Source organism: Misgurnus anguillicaudatus, chromosome 20 (genome assembly GCF_027580225.2).
Source record: "Misgurnus anguillicaudatus chromosome 20, ASM2758022v2, whole genome shotgun sequence".
NCBI lineage: Eukaryota > Metazoa > Chordata > Actinopteri > Cypriniformes > Cobitidae > Misgurnus > Misgurnus anguillicaudatus.
The window spans coordinates 32,297,671-32,311,629 of record NC_073356.2 but is presented as its reverse complement, the minus strand read 5'-3'; the positions used below and the strand labels follow the sequence as shown (position 1 = coordinate 32,311,629).

The 13,959-nt window shown below is 35.5% G+C and overlaps 1 protein-coding gene across 1 annotated transcript; it reads left to right on the top strand.

The window, feature by feature from the left end:
* The first annotated feature begins 5,915 nt into the window (after positions 1–5,915).
* On the top strand, positions 5,916–12,332 carry LOC129454623 (major histocompatibility complex class I-related gene protein-like). Its single transcript, XM_073858744.1, has 6 exons — positions 5,916–6,076; positions 9,723–9,989; positions 10,398–10,673; positions 11,265–11,570; positions 11,910–12,044; positions 12,226–12,332. The coding sequence occupies exons 1-6, from the start codon at positions 6,028–6,030 to the stop codon at positions 12,330–12,332; spliced, it is 1,140 nt and encodes a 379-aa protein (XP_073714845.1). The 5' UTR covers positions 5,916–6,027.
* Positions 12,333–13,959: the final 1,627 nt, after the last annotated feature.

Here is a 13,959-nt window from a genome sequence, read left to right as displayed (position 1 = left end):
ACAAAGTCACTCTTTAAAGCTTGGTGATTGGCCTTATTTAATGGGAGACGAGGCTAGAGCGGCCATTCTGACCGTTGTGATCTCCCCCTATTCATATCAATACCAGTGACGCATCTTGTTATTATTAAATATCTTTGATATAATTTACTGAATGTTATTTTACTCAAGAGCATGATCTGTGTAAGTCTACATGTCATACTAAACCACAACTATGCTTTTAGCTTGAGAGCTGTAGACACTGTTTGCGATGCAGTTTGCAAATGTCCTTTGAAACGATTCGGGAAACAATCGAATCATTGAAGTATGCTGTATTGACGTAACTTGCACCATAGTTGGCTAACGATGCTTTTGGGAAACACAGCCTTTGGTATTGGTGGATTTGTGATGTCACATGGGCAAATTCATTTGCATATGACTGGTCCACAACCATAATGACAACACCTAATTTGATATCATTGTATTACATCATAAATATTAATTTAACTGGTAATAACAGTTAACCATTTCAGCTGTAAGTTTCAAACTTTATGTCAGAATACAGACATTAAAATGATGCAACTGATAGAAGAAAACTTTTTCGGTCATTATGGTTTCTCTGACATATTGTTGCTGCTTTGGACCGATATTGTCCTTAATAAAAGTTTAAATGATTGATTGAAGTAGCCCGTTACAGTAAAGTCTTTAAAAGGGAAACACCTAAACTGTCTTTTTCAGTATGAAGATGAGAAACAGGGAGGAAAGTAATAATTAGGGATGCACCGATATGGGAATTTTGGGCGATACCGATAACTCTTTATATTTGGGGGCCGATAACCGATATATATAGGCCAATAAATATTCATATTATTTTCACAATGAAGAACTCCCAGACCGCGGACATCTTGTCTTTGCGCTAGACTAGTATACTCTTCTTAAGCCCGCAACACGTGTCATCTTTGTGCTATGTCACAGAAAGCATTAATCAAAACTTCACATGGCCAGCAATGAGCAAGTGAAGTGGTTCAACAAACCAAAATAATCCATAATTTATCAGCTTTCATTTATCTGCCTAATTTTGCTATCAGACCGATAACCGATAATATTAAATAAGCAGTTATCGGCCGATAACTATATGTCGGCCGATATATCGTGCATCCCTAGTAATAATATACTCAATTTTGTATGTTTCTTGGGCAAGAAATCATACACAACTAATACAATACATACATTGCTTGTCCTTGCCTGTAAAGCACTTTGGACTGCACTGGTATTTAGAAAAAATCAGTGTTATATAAGTAAATGATATTTAAGCAATATCGCTCGAGTAGGAGTGTGATAAAGCTCAATATCATCATGGCAGGTAACACTTTCGGCTGCTTTGAATCTCATAATAACTCAATGGACGGATAGGCGTTTCTTTATATTAACGTTTCTTGGTCACAAAGTGTAGTTTTAAGATTAGTTCAGTCGAGAATATATATTTATTATATTTAAATCTACAGTCGATTAGTAAAGATAGCGCCTGTTTGAACGTTTGCTAGTGAGATTCGGTACTTATGAGAACCAAAGCATGAGCGGACGTCAGTGTTCACTCGCCCCGCTGACCACCGCCCTCTCTGGGCTACATCTCTGAAAGGGATTCCCTGGCTCTGATATTCGCCTTGTCTGTGTTTGATCGTCAAAATGAGATCAAATCAGCAGTATTTGGTGTCATGATAAAACTATTACTTGTTTTCTTATTCATATTTAGTGTGTTTTTGTTGTTATTGTTTTGCCGCGAAGTAAAAGTTAATAAAACTATACTTATATAATGTTACTATTGGTTTCCCATTTACTCTTAACGCGATACGAGCACTTGATTATTATTAAACTTTGTTCTTGTCAGTACTATATAAAACTGTTTTTTATAAGTGTCAGAGAGATGTTTTTGCATGCTGCTTATAAATATACCAGTGGCGATATTCTCATAACATGTTTTAATAGTCACGTGGCGATTTAATAAATGATCAATGTCCACATTTAAAAGCTGCGGTGCTTACCTGCAGTTCCACGGTGTTTTCGCGTTCTGATAAGAGATATAAGTTAGCTCCAGAAAAAATTAGTGTTTAATTTCCTCTTTCCAAGTGTCCACACGATGTGACAAGATATTACTCCCATTAAGTTTAACGTAACATCCAAGAACGCTGATCTTTGACGGAATAATAACTTCCGATTGGGATTCACCGACTGATTTACGAGCTAGTGAACTAATGAGACACACGGAGAGTGATTCAAAACAGCACGTCTGTGTTTTTCCATTCAGAGATGAGCCTGTTTAGGACCTCCATTCACTAGGTGGCGGAATGATACGAAAGGTGAAGCGGTTACTGTGCCGTTATCAGTACAATATCGCATAGCTCTTAGCCAATCAGATTCGAGAACCAGAAATAACTGTTGTATAATCTCACATACAGTGTCAGTGTTCACATGTTTACCTCTGTATGTTGTCATGTGATGCCCAGCTGATGCCTGACCAACGATCACCGGCAGAACCCGCTTAATCTCCGCTTAATCTCCTTATCCGCTTATATGTGTGTATATACATGTATATCTCCCAAGGGTTTTTCCCTCCTAGGACTTTTTATTTTTTATTTCCTCGGCTAAACAACCCGGGGTTTTTGTTTTTTCTCCTAGGGGGGTTTTTAACCCGGGGAGGTAGCCTGCTTGGGCTTAACTTAGCTTCTTCTTCTAGACGTTACATTAGTAATACGCTCGCTCATAATGTCGAGTCATAGCCACAGCAAATTTGACTGCTTATGCTATTTATTATTATGTTGTGCTATCTGTCGTTTTTCTGTGCTTTTAAAGCAATAAGCCCCAAGAAGCAGTGGGTTACCAGTGCATTTTATAACGGCTAAGGGGCGTTGTTAGGCACGACGCGAAGCGGAGTGCCTAAAACCCCCTTAGCCGTTGTGGGGTGCACTGGTGGCCCACTGCTTCGCGGGGCTTATTGCGTTTATAAAACGGTTGCTTCAAATTATGTATAGCAGGATTTCATATAATAAAACACAGCAAATAAGTTGTAATTATATTAGTACAGATATTAGTCTTCCGCCAAACAAAGTAGTTCCTCAGACTCAAGTGTGTCTGCAACAGAGCGGTTCCCAAGCAAAACAGACGGAGCAAAGACACAATGAAAATATGATTCATTAAGACTGTGGTGTTTATTTTCATAAATTAACATTCATCTAATTTATACATTAACATTTATACCGTGCAACTGTTGACGTGTGGATATGCTTGGAAGCATGTGCTTGTGTTAAGCGTGCTTAACACTTTCCCTGCCAGCGTTTTTTAAAAGAGTTGCCACCCAGCTTTAGTTAAACATTAATGCCTTCCAGAAAAATGTTCTTCTTTAGATATATAAACATACAATATATCAAATGAAAGAACAGACCCTCTGCTTTCAAACAACAAAATAAAAACGTTTCACCCTACCTTCAATTGTTCTTTTATCCTCTCAAATTTTGAGCAAAATGTTGGGATAATTCCATTTCTGTGAATGACTTTTGTTAGAAATCCGATTCAGATCGCTGATCAAAAAATACACTTGAGTTTTAAAGTGTTGAGTGAAAGCATCAGTGTTTGTGTAAGATCGCCACCCAGTGGATAATATACGGTACAACTACTCCTCACGGAAGCATTAATGATTAATCAACAAGAAAACTCAACAATATTTATTGACACTTATCTGGATATCGCCATTAATTGTTCAATTGTTGAGGATTATAATTAATACAATATAATATAATTAGCCCACCCAATAAATCAAAATTGACAACAAAATCCGACATTTTGACAGTTATTTTCTACAGTACACAACAACAGTGGCGCAGTGATACAAGCTATGTAATACGGTTTGAGCCGTGGGTTTACCGGTGAGTTTTATCACAGCTGAGAACGCGTTTCAACCAATCAGAATGAAGAACCAGAACTGGCCGTTTTATAATACTGCTTCTATTAATGTAAAGCTGCTTTGAAACAATTAAGTATTGTGAAAAGCGCTATATAAATAAAATTGAATTGAATTGAATGTAAATGCACTCATGAAGATTGTTTGTATTTGTAGAAACTTTTGCATTGCTGTTAATTTTACATGCCTTTTTACAGTGACGAATCTATATTTTGAAATCAAAGTTTGCGTGTAATTATCTGAGAGGTGATTGTATTTTCTTACCCATATATGCATTTATTAATTTTTATAGATATAATTTTTATTTTACATATTTTCTATTCTGCATTATTTTTTTCTACTGTTGTTGTCTTCACAAATAAAGATACTGTAAGAAATCTATCTCAAGGTTTTTAATGACATCATGTGGAGTACTTTTCATAGGCTATTTGTTGATATAATAACACTTGCTGAACCTGTTACTAATCAGAAACCCGAATGAGCATTAAGAACGTAACAAAACAATTCAATAAACTTGTTTTATTTGATCATTTCTATCATTTCTGCCTCGTGCTTGAGTAAAAGTGCACTGTAAAAAATACTTTGCTGCCTTAAAATTTTGTTGTTGAATCAACTCGGATTTACAAGTCATTTCAACTTGCTATTATTTATCTTGACTAGAGATGAGTTGTTATAACTACATGTGAGTTGTAGTTGTTATGACTTATAAAATTAAGTTGACTTTTCTCAACTATATTTTATAAGTTATGACAACTCATCTCTGTTGACATGACTTGTAAATCTGAGTTGATTTAACAAAATTTTTTAAGGCAGCAAAGTATTTTTTACAGTGTGTTAACTCACTACAGAGTTGACTTTAAGTAACAGACAATGTGATTTTCATGACAGGGAGATCTAGTTAGTGAACTGAATCTGAACCTTGGATCTGTAGGATCTAACATTTCTGTCAGGATCACTAACATCAAAGATAATAAACAATAACAATATTTATGATTTTTTTAAGTTAAATCAACTCACATTTACAAGTTATTTCAACTTACTATCATTTATCTTGACAAGAGATGAGTTGCTACAATTTTTTTTTACTAAAACATGTAGGCCTACTTGAAAGTAAATGTTTATTTCTACAGATCAGAATGAATGTGTAGCACTGTAGATGCTGTGTTAAGCTTGAAAGGAGATAAAATAACAGCACACTAAAATAAATAAATTAAGGTGGGTGTGTTTTTTTCCGAAATTGAAAAGGCATGTTTTGAAAAGAGGGTCTTTTAAACAAACTAGAAAATATGGGTATAGGAAGAAGAACATACTGGATATTGATAATGAACCTTGTATGTGGATATACGTACTGTAGGCAATGCAAGTTAGAAATTGGAACATCAATTGAAACATCATACTGTAAAACAAACCCCAAGACCAACTTTTTTTAATGCCTGGCTGGATGAATGTTAAGTCCAACACCCCTACAAACTCCCTGATGCCAGCATCTTCATTACTTTGGTAAAGAACTGACATTATAATTGTATTATTTAATAACCATTTAGTAAATAATAATATTAATTTAATAACAACCCAAAAGTCAATCTTCCAGCTAACCTTCACCCCGAACAACCCCTTCCCAACGTAAATCTCACTCCAAACGGAACTCAAAAGTTGGCAGCCCTGCATGAAGTCATTTTAGAATATTTGAGAGTTTGCTTCCAAAACGATAAAAAAAATGGTCAAAATATGTTTATTATTATGTAATCATGTTTATATTTTGTTTTATTGTGCTACTTAGCTGTATTATTATTTTTTGTTCTAAAGGCTTATATTAAACAAAACCAACTGCAGTCTAATCACAATCAAGATTTTTGAAAAATAAAAAACAGTGTTATCTCATTTTGGAACCAAATTCTTCATATGTTTTTGCCCTTTGAAAGATTTCCAAACCAAATGCTGCTTTTACCAAATTCAGGTCACACGCAGATCACATTACCCGAGTGCAAACCACATCATGTGAACCATTTCCTACAAATGTACACATTATTCCAATCAAAGCAGTTGGTGATCTTACATTAATTTTAACTACATTATCTTCCCTAGTAGAAACAGAGATGCGATCTGTAGCGCTTCTGTTCTTTGGGATTCATCTTGCTTTTGCTGGTAAGTCGGTGGGTTAGGGTTCAGTAGTGAAACATTTGGTTACGACATATCTGCAGTCCTACAGTGTAACTTTTCTGCATACCGTTGATAATAGACAGCGTATATTAAAATCTATAGTTTTTAGAACATACGACAAGCATTTTAAACAAATTTTATTGTATGCTATATTGTTTTGGTGACATGTGATTTCCCTTTGAAGCTGAACTAGTTTAAGATATTTACAATAAGTTTTACTTGAGGTTTGTGCTAGTTTTTAATAAACCGTGTTGTCAGGTTAATATTACACGACAGAGAGATTTTATTTAGGCTAGCCTAATGGTAAAGGTTTAGTTTCACATCGATTTTTTTTTTTGCAGTCTCAACAATAGTACAATGAGAAATATACAATTAAACAAAAGTATTAGTTTTACATCAAAAATGTAATCTGCCTGGAGACTGATGATGACGACGACGTTATGTCACGCTGAACGTCCTGAAGAATATGAAGGGTCATGGCAGAGACGAAATGCATTAAAAAGTGTAATAAAATTTTGTTTGTGTTAAATATGGAGGCTGTGGTTAACAAAAATCAGCAAACAAAACATTAAATGTTTTAGTTATTTATGGCAATGAAGTGTTATGAACAGTTTTTTTTGTCAAAATACTTTACGAATTTATGCATATAAAACTGCTACCCTACACTGAAAAAAATGATTCATTGAATTTAATCAATTTTTTAAGGTAAGTGGTTGCACTTGCAATCAATTCATTTAAGCTACATTTAAACAAAAAAAGATTAGTAAAGTAAAATAAAATATAAAACTTTTGTTTAAATGTAGCTTAAATAAATTGATTGCAACCACTTACCTTAAAAAATTGATTAAATTCAATTAATTATTTTTTCCAGTATACCCCTATAGATACGCCGGACATTTTTTTCTCATTTAAAGGTTTAACTTACGAAATGGTAGGATGTTGAAAGTGTGAATGCTCACATAAGATGAAAATAGTGCTGGGCAAAGATTAATCATTTTTGCATATTTAAGAAACATTTACATGTGTATATATATTTATTTATATTTGTATATATTCTATATGATATATAAATGTTAAAAAAATTATATATATAAATAAAAAAATCTGAAATAAATATTATGTATGTGGTTAAATATACATAACAATTACACACAGCACACACATATACAGTTGAAAGAAAAGGTATGTGAACCCTTTGGGCTTACTTGGATTTCTTCATAAATTGGTCATAAAATGTTTTCATCTAAATCACAACAATAGAGAAAAACAGTCTGCTTAAACTAATACAGCACAAATATTATACGTTTTCATGTTTTTATTGAACACAACATGTAAACATTCATAGTGCAGGGTGGAAAAAGTATGTGAAACTTTGGGTTTAATAACTGGTTGACACTCCTTTGGCTGCAATAACCTCAACCAAACGTTTCCTATAGTTGCAGATCAGACCTGCACAACGGTCAGGAGAAATTTTGGACCATTCCTCTTTACAAAAGTGTTTCAGTTCAGCAATATTTTTGGGATGTCTTGTCTGGTGTGAATCGTTCTCTGGTGTGAAGGTCATGCCCATAGACTGTAAAAAAAGATGGACGACGCGACGTCGCCTCCCACCATTGTAATGAATTGAAGCCAAAAATGTCCGACCACGGTCGCCGCCATGTTACGTAAAAACGTAAGTTTGGAGCCGAGGCATGCGCAGAAGGAATCGTCCGTGAAGCCAGAGGCGGAGCCGCGGTATCAAACTTCCGCCCAAACGCTCGCGCGGCCAATTCAACCACTCCAATCATAACGACACGCCCCGTTTCTATAGCATCAAATTACAAGCTAAAATGAAACTTATCACAAAAATTAACACTTGAACACATATCAGCGTGATAACAACTACTTGAAAGGACCAAAACCATCTTTCGAAAACTTTTATTGGAAGTGTAAATATTTTTTTTATTTAGAGCAAAGTCCTATTCATTTGAATGGAGAGGGCGGGGTTATGACTTGTACTGCAGCCAGCCACCAGGGGGCGATCAAAGAGCCAGCGGCTTCACTTTTCAGGGCTTATGAGGCACACCCGGTCATGCCACATCATCTCAATCGGGTTGAGGTCAGGACTCTGACTGGGCCACTCCAGAAGGCGTATTTTCTTCTGTTGAAGCCATTCTGTTGTTGATTTACTTCTATGCTTTGGGTCGTTGTCCTGTTGCATCGTCCATCCTCTGTTAAGCGTCAGTTGGCGGACAGATGGTCTTAAGTTTTACTGCAAAATGTCTTGATAAACTTTGGAATTCATTTTTCCATCAATGACAGTAATCCTTCCAGGGCCTGAGGCAGCAAACAGCCCCAAACCATGATGCCCCCTCCACCATATTTCACAGTTGGGATGAGGTGTTGATGTTGGTGTGCTGTGCCTTTTGTTTTCCACACATTGAGTTGTGTTTTCTTTCCAAACAACTCAATTTTGGTTTCATCTGTCCACAGAATGTTTTGCCAGTAGTGCTGTGGAACATCCAGGTGCTCTTTTGCAAACTTCAAATGTGCTGCAATGTTTTTTTTTTTGGACAGCAGTGGCTTCCTCCGTGGTGTCCTCCCATGAAGTCCATTCTTGTTTAATGTTTTCCTTATTGTAGATTTGTCAACAAAAATGTTAGCATGTGCCAGAGATTTCTGTAAGTCTTTAGCTGACACTCTAGGATTCTTCTTCACCTCATTGAGCATTCTGCGCTGTGCTCTTGCAGTCATCTTTACAGGACGACCACGCCTAGGGAGTGTAGCAACAGTGCTGAACTTTCTCCATTTGTAGACTGTCTTATCGTGGACACATGGACATCAAGGCTTTTAGATATACTTTTGTAGCCCTTTCCAGCTTTATGTAAGTCAACAATTCTTGATCGTAGGTCTTTTGAGAGCTCTTTTGTGCGAGGCACGGTTCACATCAGACAATGCTTCTTCAGAACAGCAAACTCAAAACTGGTGTGTTTTTTATTGGTCAGGGCAGCTTTAATCAACACATCCAATCTCATCATATTGATTGGACCCCAGGTTGGCTGACTCCTGGCTCCAATTAGCTCTTGGAGAAATCATTAGCCTAGGGCAGGGTTCCCCAACCCTGGTCCTCGGGCACCCCCTCCCAGAAAGTTTTAGATGTCTCCTTATTTAACACACCTGATTTAAATCATCAGCTTGTTAGGGAGACATGTTTACCATTTTAGAAGGAGGCTGATGAGTCGAATCAGGTGTTTTAAATAAGGAGACATCTAAAACTTTCTGGGAGGGGGTGCCCGAGGACCAAGGTTGGGAAACACTGGCCTAGGGTTTCAGATACTTTTTCCACCCTGCACTATGAATGTTTACAAGTTGTGTTCAATAAAAACATGAAAACCTATAATGTTTGTGCGGTATTCGTTTAAGCAGACTGTGTTTCTCTATTGTTGTGACTTAGATGAAGATCAGAACACATTTTATGACCAATTTATGAAGAAATCCAAGTAAGCCCAAAGGGTTCACATACTTTTTCTTTCAACTGTATTATGCAAAAAAGTCACTTTTATTTTTGTATCCGATTAATCACGATTGCCCAGCACTAAAAGCATTGGTATTTTAATAAAAACTTTTTCTGTTTTGCAATTTGTGTTCACAGGCAGACACTCTCTGCAGTATTTCTACACTGTTGTGTCTAAAGTCATTAATTTCCCAGAGTTCACAGGGGTTGGATTTGTTGATGATCAGCAGTTTATCTACTTTGACAGCAAAATAAAGAAACCTGTACCAAAAACCGAGTGGATCAGAACAAATGAAGGAGAAGATTACTGGAACAGACAGAGTGAGACTGTCATTGGTCTCTATCAGGAATACAAAAACTACATGCAGAGTATAATGGATCTATATAATCAGTCCACATCTGAAGGTATATTGAAAAGAAAACCAAGCTACATAAATGCACTGCACTTACTCAAAGTTTTTAGTATGTCTGATCTTAAAATACATGTTTGAGCCAAATGTCTGTTAAGAAAGGACATATTTTTGAGATTCTCAGCAGTTCAGAGAAGAGTATTACATCAAAAGGGATCTTGTGTAATATTGATTGTATTTTATCAGAATTTGTAGCTTTATTTGTGAGACCCAGTATTCCCGTTTACACCATACTGATGATTTCAACCCAGTAATGTAGCAGTCTTTATTCTTTAATCTTTGACATCTAGACCTAATTTGTATTTTTATATGTCATTATGTTTAAAGCTTTACTACAATAATGATCAGTCCGGAATGATAAGTGTGATTATTATATTTATTTACTGTTGTTTTCTTCTCATAGGTGGTCATACTTTGCAAGTGATGTATGGCTGTGAGTTGGAGGATGATGGTACCACTCGAGGATACTGCCAGTACGGTTATGATGGAGAAGACTTCATCAACTTTGATAAGAACACACCGAGCTGGACTTCTGGTAATCCTCAAGCTGAAATCATCAAGAACCAATGGAATCATGACAGAGCTAAAGCAGAATACTGGAAAATATATCTGGAGAATGAATGCATTGAGCAGCTAAAGAAGTACTTGATCTACGGCAAGGAAAGTCTGAGGAGAAAAGGTAGAAATATCAATCACTTTGATACTAGTTTCATTTTGAGTCCTGGACAGGGTTTAGATTAATCCAGGACTATAGGCCTTAGTTTTATTAGGAAATTTAAGTAGTTTTTACAATCAAACCTTAAAGAAAACAATACTGGTGTACATCTTAATACAAAACAATGGCACTGATATATGTTAAGATGTATCAGTACAAGGTGTTTTTAAATTAAGGCAGCTCAAACATGCATTTTAGTCTGGGAACAGGATAAGCCCTGTCTGGGAAACTGCCTCATGAAATCATGAAACTTTCTACTGTACACTTTACAAGTAATGGAAGACGATACATCATGAAGTTTAATCTTTGTTCTTAGTTCTATGTTAATTAATAAAAAGCAGAATGATCCAACTTATGAACTGTTTTTTCTTTAGTGTGAAATAAAGAAGTTCATTTTTGATATCAATGCATTAGGAGATAAAAGTCCAAAAAATATTGTCAAATACTGATGCTTTCGTTACTATATTTGTGTCAATTCCTTAAATTGTCCCTTAGAAATATTGTGTGAGATTAGTGTTGGCCTATAAAAATGACATTATTTCCCAACCTCTCTAGATGTACCTGAGGTCTCTCTACTACAGAAGAACTCTTTGTCTTCAGTTATCTGTCATGCTACAGGTTTCTACCCCAAAAACGTAACAATGACCTGGAAGAAAAACCACGAGGATCATTATGAGGATGTAGATATCAGTTTTACTTTACCAAACGCAGATGGATCATTTCAGAAGAGCATCAGTCTCTCAGTGAAGCCTGAGGAGTGGAAGAAGAACCCAGATGTCTACAGATGTGTGGTTCAACATGTGGGAGGAGAGAAAGACATTGTTGTCCTGCTGAATGAAAACAACATCAAGTCTAACGCAGGTATGTGTGTATGATACTGTATAAAAATTTTGCTGAAATTAAGTGGAATGTTTCAGTGTAGCGTGAAGGATAAACACTGCATCGACTCATGAGTAAAGCCTTATTATTGCTAATAATGAAAGGAAAAAACAATAATGCACACAATCTTGCACATCATGCTTGTCTCCAACATGAATCCATTTATTTTGTGCTACTGAGCAACTACACTACAGTACTAAAGTAGCCTTCTTTACACTTTACACAAAATTGTACAGTTGATTTTTTTAATTTATACAGAGCTCCACATTATTGTATTATTGAGTGTTTAAATGGTAAAATGATTGTTCTGGTTGATTGCAGCTTCTGACAACAGGATCAGCATTATTACAGGAGCCTTTGTTGGATGTATGGTGGTTGTCTTTGTTGGATGTGTGATGACGCATCTCACTGTGAGGAGAAAGCCCAGAGACGTTAAGAGTTCAAAGAAATCAGCAGGTGAATTTAGTTTTATAAATACAGTATTACTGGTGAATTAGGGTTTAAGTAATATTAACCCATGTTTTTTTTTTTTTTCATTTTGTTAAAGGCTATGTAAAGGACAGTTGTAAGTATTGTTTTCTTTTACACACGATAGGTCTAAATTTTGATATTTATGTAGTTTTGTTTGATTTAAAAGGTTTGCAGTATATCTCAGTACCATATTTTACAGCTATAGAAATGGACTCAAAGTCAGATGAACCAAATGGAAAAGCATCATCTTTAGAGAATATGGCAGACTTTTAATTTGTTTTGTTTATTTTACGTGTGTGTGTGTGTGTGTGTGTGTGTGTGTGTGTGTGTGTGTGTGTGTGTGTGTGTGTGTGTGTACAACTGGTAATTATCACGTTGTGGGGACCAACTGTCCCCAGAAAGATAGGAATACCAGTGTTTTTGTGACCTTGTGGGGATATTTTGATGTCCCCATGAGGAAACAAGATGATGTTTATTGAAAATCTAAGGTGTGTGTGTGTGTTTCCATCATCTTTGCTGCTATGTAATACCGTTAAATGCATTTCTAAACAAATGAGGTCAGACTGATTATCAACACAACTAAGATTATTTAATAAACTCTCATTTCATTCTATTATATTTCTGTATCTGCCTCATGGTGAGTAGATGTGTTTACTCACAACAGTGTTGACCATCTTTGAGTTGGGAGATCTAGTGAGTCCTACTACAAGAAATTGTGAAGTGGATCTAAACCTTAGATCTACACAGGACCTAACATTTTTGTATAGTGTCAATCTTGGGTCTAATAACAGTGTTTTGTTTTGTATATTATTCTGTTTTTGGCAACAGTGTTTTTATTTTTAGTGCTACAATGTAGATTAACTGTCAGAACAAAAGAAATTGTATGAAAAATAAAGTATGAAATATATTTATTCAATAAAGATGATTGATTGTATTCAGTTGGTTTGTTCTTGCTAAACTTCTACAAGGCTTTTCATTTTGGTGATAGATTAAATGTGTCTAAGACAAAGTGTAAATAGAGTGACCAAACTTAAAATGAGAACTAATATTTAGCTTTAGTTAGACTACACTAAAAGTCGGTTTAAATTTTCAAATTACTTGAATGATAAAAATAGATTTATTTCAACTTAAAAAAAACTAAAATTTTCTCAACTTTTCCTTTTTAAAATGTATGCAGATATTTAATATATTACCTCACCTTTACTATAGATTTGTATTTAAAATGTACTATTACTAAACTGATATCACAAAATGGTAACAATTGTGAAGAATGTTTACTAATGTTTTAGTTACTCTGTTCTAAAGTGCAAGCAAGTTAAGCAAACTGTTACATTCAGTCAAGTTTCCAAAACTTGTGTAATTTACTTAAATTAGTTTAAATTCTTTTACGAAACAACTTTTAGCTTGATGGATGATGTACAAAGTGATCATTTTGCTAAACATTTGAACATTGTTAACACAATGCTTTAGATAAGCAGATATAAAGTTACTGTATGTTTCTGCATGCAGCCCCAATCATAGCCACGTGAGGGCGCTGTTTACTTGTTTTTCCTCGCAATTCTCTTTCTGATCAACCCTCTCTTAGTTTCTACTTTCATCCCACAACATCAGTTTCATTTCCAGTCCAGAGTATCACACCTTACTTACGCTTTCTTCCCTAGACCATACATCATTGCTTTAGACACAACACGGTGGCCAAAGGTCGAGTAAACATGCCCGAAAGATGGCCAAGAGCAATCATCCTTCTTTCTCATTACCTTCATCCAGTACTTCATTCTTGCTTTATTTCTGTGCTCATCTCTCACTCTCACCCCGTTCTCCATCCTGTCAGTCAGAGGTTAAAGAGAGCATTAGCCTTCAGTGAACGGCCCGTTTTTAATCGCTGATTGCACATCAACAC